The following is a 5189-nucleotide window of genomic DNA, read 5'->3' on the forward strand; positions in this document are numbered from 1 at the left end:
GCCTCGCACTGACTCTCGCTGTGTTTCTGTTTCCGTTTGGTTGCGCTCCCCCCGCCCGGGCCCCAGTTTCTCGGATAAAGTTAGTAGCTCGGTCAGTAGCTTGTGGGATAAGATCAAGAGCCTTTTCCGTAGGTAAATCTCTGGCTTTTGCTGCTGTCTCTGCTTCCCCTCTCCCCCCACCCCCCGCCCGGCTCCCGCGGGGCTCCTGAGGGATCGGGGCCGGGGGGAGCGGGGGGCCGGGGAGGCAGCTAGAGAGAGCGCGCCAGGCCCCGCATCGCCGGAGCCTCCCCCCGCCTGCAGCCGCCGCGGAGCCGGGGGCCCCCGGCGCCCCCCACAAACTCGCCCCGCGCAGGGAGACGCCTGCGGAGCCGGCGGCGACAGAGGAGCACGGAGCAGCAGCCGACGGCGAGAGCGCCGAGGTCCCGGGGGAAGCGGCGGTAGCGACCGGGGCCCCCCCTGACCCTGACAGCCCCACGCAGCCCCCGACGCCAGCGGGGGCCCCCAGCGAGGCTGCCGAGGAGCCGGGCGCCTGGGAGGAGACCTTCAAGACGCACACGGACAGCAAGCCGCACGGTGAGCGCCGGCGGCATGGGCCTGGCGGCCGTCCCGGCGCCGCCACCGCCGCCGCTCACCCCCTCCCTCCACCGCAGGCCCAACTTCCGTGGGGCTGGACTTCTCGCTGCCGGGCTTTGAGCACGTCTACGGCATCCCGGAGCACGCAGAGAGCCTGCGGCTCCACACCACCGAGTGAGCGTGGGGACCGGCGGGGGGCCGGGCCGGGCCGGGCCGGGCCACGGCGGGGACTCACGGCTCGGGCCTCCCGCAGGGGCGGCGACCCGTATCGCCTCTACAACCTGGACGTCTTCCAGTACGAGCTCTACAACCCCATGGCGCTCTACGGCTCCGTGCCGCTGCTGCTGGCCCACAACGCCCGCCGCACCCTCGGCATCTTCTGGCTCAACGCTGCCGAGACCTGGGTCGACATCGGCTCCAACACGGCCGGCAAGGTGCGGCGGCGGTGCGGGGGGAGCGGCGGCGGTGGAGGGGGGCGCGCCAGGGGGCCGGCACCCACGCTGCCCCGCTCCCCCCGCGCAGACCCTCTTCGGGAAGCTGCTGGATTACATGCAGGGTGGCGGCGAGACGCCGCAGACCGACGTGCGCTGGATGTCGGAGAGCGGCATCATCGACGTCTTCCTGCTGCTGGGCCCCACGCCCGCTGCCGTGTCGGCGCAGTACGCCTCCCTCACCGGTACGGTGCGGGGCTGGGGGGGCCGCCGCTGCCGCCCTGCCCCCCCTGCCGCGAGCCCCCCACCCTCCCCACAGGCACCCAGGCCCTGCCGCCGCTCTTCGCCCTGGGCTACCACCAGAGCCGCTGGAACTACAACGACGAGGAGGACGTGGCGGCGGTGGAGCGGGGCTTCGACGAGCACGACATCCCCTGCGACGTCATCTGGCTGGACATCGAGCACGCCGACGGCAAGCGCTACTTCACCTGGGACCCCAGCAAGTTCCCGCAGCCCCACGCCATGCTGCAGCGCCTGGCCGCCAAGAAGCGCAAGGTGGGACGGCGCCGCGGGGGCCCCGCGGTKCGGCCCGTCCCCTCTCACCGTCCTTGACGTGGCTCCTCTTCCTCCCCCGCAAGATGGTGAGCATCGTGGACCCGCACATCAAGGTGGACAGCGGCTACCGCGTACACAACGAGATCCGCTCCCGCGGCTTCTACGTCAAGACTAAGGATGGCAGCGACTACGAGGGCTGGTGCTGGCCAGGTGAGCGTGGGGCCGGGGCGGCGGCGTGGGGGCCAGGGGGAGCCCGCGCTCACCACCGCCACTGCCCCCAGGCTCCGCCGGCTACCCCGACTTCACCGACCCGGCCATGCGCGCTTGGTGGGCCAGCATGTTCGGCTACGAGCAGTACGAGGTGAGGAGATGGGGGGCCGGGCGCGTGGGCTCCGGTGCCTGCTGCTGCTGGCTCACCRCCTCCCCCCCGCCCCGGCAGGGCTCCGCTGAAAACCTTTTCACCTGGAACGACATGAACGAGCCGTCGGTGTTCAGCGGCCCCGAGGTGACCATGCACAAGGACGCAGTGCACCACGGTGGCTGGGAGCACCGCGACCTCCACAACCTCTACGGCTTCTATGTGGTGAGCACGGGGTGGTGGGGCGGCTGCCCGGTGCCCGCCAGGCTCCAGCACCRGGCAGTCGCCCCCTCACTGCCTCCCTCCTCCTCCCGCAGCAAATGGCGACGGCGCAGGGGCAGGTGCAGCGCTCCGGAGGCCGGGAGCGACCCTTTGTGCTGAGCCGGGCCTTCTTCGCCGGCTCCCAGCGCTACGGTGAGCGTGGCAGGCTGGCGCCGCCAGCACCCGGCCGAGCCGCCTGCCTCACTTGTCCCCCTCTTTCCGTGCAGGTGCCGTGTGGACGGGTGACAACGCGGCCGAGTGGGACCACCTGAAGATCTCCATCGCCATGTGCCTCAGTATGGGGCTGGCCGGGCTCTCCTTCTGCGGAGGTGAGCGGGGCGGGAAGGGCCCAGGGGGGCTGCCGGCGCCGCGGGGGCTGCCCTGAGCCCCGGCTCCCCCTCGCTGCAGCGGACGTGGGCGGCTTCTTCAAGAACCCAGACGCGGAGCTGCTGGTGCGCTGGTACCAGGCGGGCGCCTACCAGCCCTTCTTCCGGGCTCACGCTCACCTGGACACTGCCCATCGCGAGCCCTGGCTCTTCGGCGAGGAGAACACGGCGCTGATCCGTGCCGCCATCCGCCAGCGCTACTCCCTGCTGCCCTTCTGGTACACGGCCTTCTACCACAGCTACCGCCACGGGCAGCCCGTCATGAGGTGAGTGACCCCAGCACGGATCCCTGGGTCTCCAGGTTTGTCCCGGGTGCCCCAAGAATAGCCCTCGGGACCCAAGAGGGGTCCCGGTCTCCCTGGGATGGGTGCAGAGACCCCAAGGTGGGTCCTCAGCTCCTGGGCTTGGTTCTTGGGCCACCACATGGGTCATGGGCGCCCTGGGATCGGCCCTCGCAACCCGTGATAGGTCCTGGGCACCCTGAGATGGGTGCACATGCCCCAGGGTGGGTCCTCAGTCCCTGGGCTTAGCCCTCGTGCCCCCATGTGGCTCCTGGGTCCCCCAATGTTAGTGTTCAGGCCCCGAGATAGGTCCCAGGCACCCCAGGATGAGTGCACAGGTCCCACAATGGGTCTTTGGGCCCCTGGGCTTGAACCTTGGGCCCCTGCGTGGGTCCTGGGCACCCTGGGATCAGCCTTTGGGGTCCGAAATAGGTTCTGGGTGCCCTGGGACAAGTTCTGGGGCCCCAAGATGGGTCCTTGGCCACTGAGCTCAGGCCCCCCGTGGGTCCCGGCTGCCCCAGCGTCGGCCCTCAGCGCCCCGTTTCCTCCAGGCCGCTGTGGATGGAGTTTCCCGACGACGTCACCACCTTCGCCATCGATGACCAGTACATGATTGGTGAGCGGAGGCCGGGCCGGGGCCGGGCAGCAGCAGCCCCCCGGCACCGCCGCTCACCCCGCACCGCCCTTCCCCAGACAGGGCCCTGCTGGTGCACCCGGTGACAGAGCAGGGCGCCCGCGGCGTGCAGGTCTACCTGCCCGGCAAGGGGGAGGTGAGGTGGGGCCAGGGAGGGGGCGATGAGGGGCCGTGAAGGCCGGTGGCGGCCTCACCGCGCTCTCCCCCAGGTCTGGTACGACGTTGCCTCCCGCCAGAAGCACCACGCGCCCCAGACGCTCTACGTGCCGGTGACCATGAGCAGCGTGAGTGCCGGGGTGGGCGTGGGGCTGGGGACGCCGTGGGACACCGGGGACACCGGAGGGGACACAGCAGGCACCGGGGCGGGCACAGGGCACTGGGGACGCAGCGGGCATGGGGCTGGGGACACCRTGGGGCACTGGGGATGCTGGAGGGGACATGGTAGGCACCAGGGTGGGCATGGGGCTGGGGACACCATGGTGGACAGTGGGGCACTGGGGACACCGGAGGGGACACGGCGGGTACCGGGGCAGGTATGGGGCTCAGGACACCGTGGGGGACATGGCAGGGCACCGGAGACACCAGTGGGGACGCGGCAGGCAGTGGGGTGGGCATAGGGGTGGGGACGCAGTGGGGCACTGGGGCCAGCATGAGAGATGCGGTGGGCGCTGGGGCGAACACAGGGCTGGGATGCCACGGGGGACGTTATGGGGCTGGGGACACGGCAGGGGACGTGTCGGGGGCCGCGGTGGAGATGTGGCAGGTCCCGGGGGTGCAGTGGGGACACGATGGGGGCTTGGGGACACGGCGAGCGCTGGGGACGCCAGGAGGGACGCGGTGGGGCCGGGGCCACCTGCGACGCTGCCCCGCAGGTGCCGGTGTTCCAGCGCGGCGGCACGGTGGTGCCGCGGCAGGAGCGGGTGCGGCGCTCGGCCGAGTGCATGCGCCACGACCCCTTCACCCTCTACGTGGCCCTGAGCCCCCAGGTGAGTGCCGCGGCGGCCCCATGGCGGGCGGGGCGGCCCCACGGCGGCCGCCCTCCGCCCCACGCTCACCCCCTGGCGCAGGGCACCGCCGAGGGCGACCTCTTCCTGGACGACGGGCACACATTCGACTTCCAGACCCAGAACCGCTTCCTGCACCGGYGCTTCACCTTTGCTAGCGGCACGCTGACGGCCAGGTACCCGCTGCGGCCGCGTGTCTGTCCGTTTGTCCGTCTGTCAATGCGCCCGCACGGCGTGGCAGTGACGGCTCCCATCCGTCCCCCTCCCCGCGCAGCGCCGCGGATCCTGCCGGCGCCTTCGACACCCCGGCCTGGCTGGAGCGCGTGGTGATCCTCGGCGTGGGGAAGCCGGCCACCGTCGTCCTGCGGCCCGCTGGTGAGCGCTCGGGGGGGGCTGCAGAGGTGTTCCCCCCCACAGCCGGCCCCGAGACCCTCCTGGATTTCCAACACGAGGCCGAGACATCGGTGCTGACGCTGCGCAAGCCGGGGGTGCGCATGGCCGACGACTGGAGCATCCTGCTGCGATAATGGGGGGCCACGGGGGGTGGGGGTGCGGCCACRGCCTCCCCAGGACCCTCCCTGGAACCCCCCCCCCAGGGCAGGATCTAGCCCCCTGGGCCCCCCTGGGACCCTCCCCCCTCTCAGGGCAGGATCCGGCCCCGGCCCGGGGAAGTAGCACAGCAGTTTTTGCTCCAGGCGGTTTTGGG

The 5189-nt window shown here is 71.7% G+C and overlaps 1 protein-coding gene across 1 annotated transcript in view; it reads left to right on the plus strand.

Annotated features, from left to right (window-relative positions):
- Positions 1-5183, plus strand: part of GANAB (glucosidase II alpha subunit) — a 7011-nt gene extending 1828 nt beyond the window's left edge. Inside the window, exons 2-20 of the mRNA XM_085318411.1 lie at positions 67-132; positions 353-573; positions 651-747; positions 827-1007; positions 1096-1249; positions 1324-1559; positions 1643-1769; positions 1841-1920; positions 1999-2142; positions 2235-2331; positions 2406-2507; positions 2587-2830; positions 3397-3461; positions 3539-3615; positions 3689-3763; positions 4352-4465; positions 4547-4659; positions 4758-4858; positions 4901-5183. Coding sequence (XP_085174537.1) covers positions 67-132; positions 353-573; positions 651-747; positions 827-1007; positions 1096-1249; positions 1324-1559; positions 1643-1769; positions 1841-1920; positions 1999-2142; positions 2235-2331; positions 2406-2507; positions 2587-2830; positions 3397-3461; positions 3539-3615; positions 3689-3763; positions 4352-4465; positions 4547-4659; positions 4758-4858; positions 4901-5010 — 2404 coding nt within the window. The 3' untranslated portion in view covers positions 5011-5183. The remainder of the gene's footprint in view (positions 1-66; positions 133-352; positions 574-650; positions 748-826; positions 1008-1095; positions 1250-1323; positions 1560-1642; positions 1770-1840; positions 1921-1998; positions 2143-2234; positions 2332-2405; positions 2508-2586; positions 2831-3396; positions 3462-3538; positions 3616-3688; positions 3764-4351; positions 4466-4546; positions 4660-4757; positions 4859-4900) is intronic.
- Positions 5184-5189: the final 6 nt, after the last annotated feature.

This window comes from Rhea americana, unplaced genomic scaffold, assembly GCF_003343005.1.
Source record: "Rhea americana isolate MKP2758 unplaced genomic scaffold, rheAme1 scaffold_534, whole genome shotgun sequence".
NCBI classification, from domain to species: domain Eukaryota; kingdom Metazoa; phylum Chordata; class Aves; order Rheiformes; family Rheidae; genus Rhea; species Rhea americana.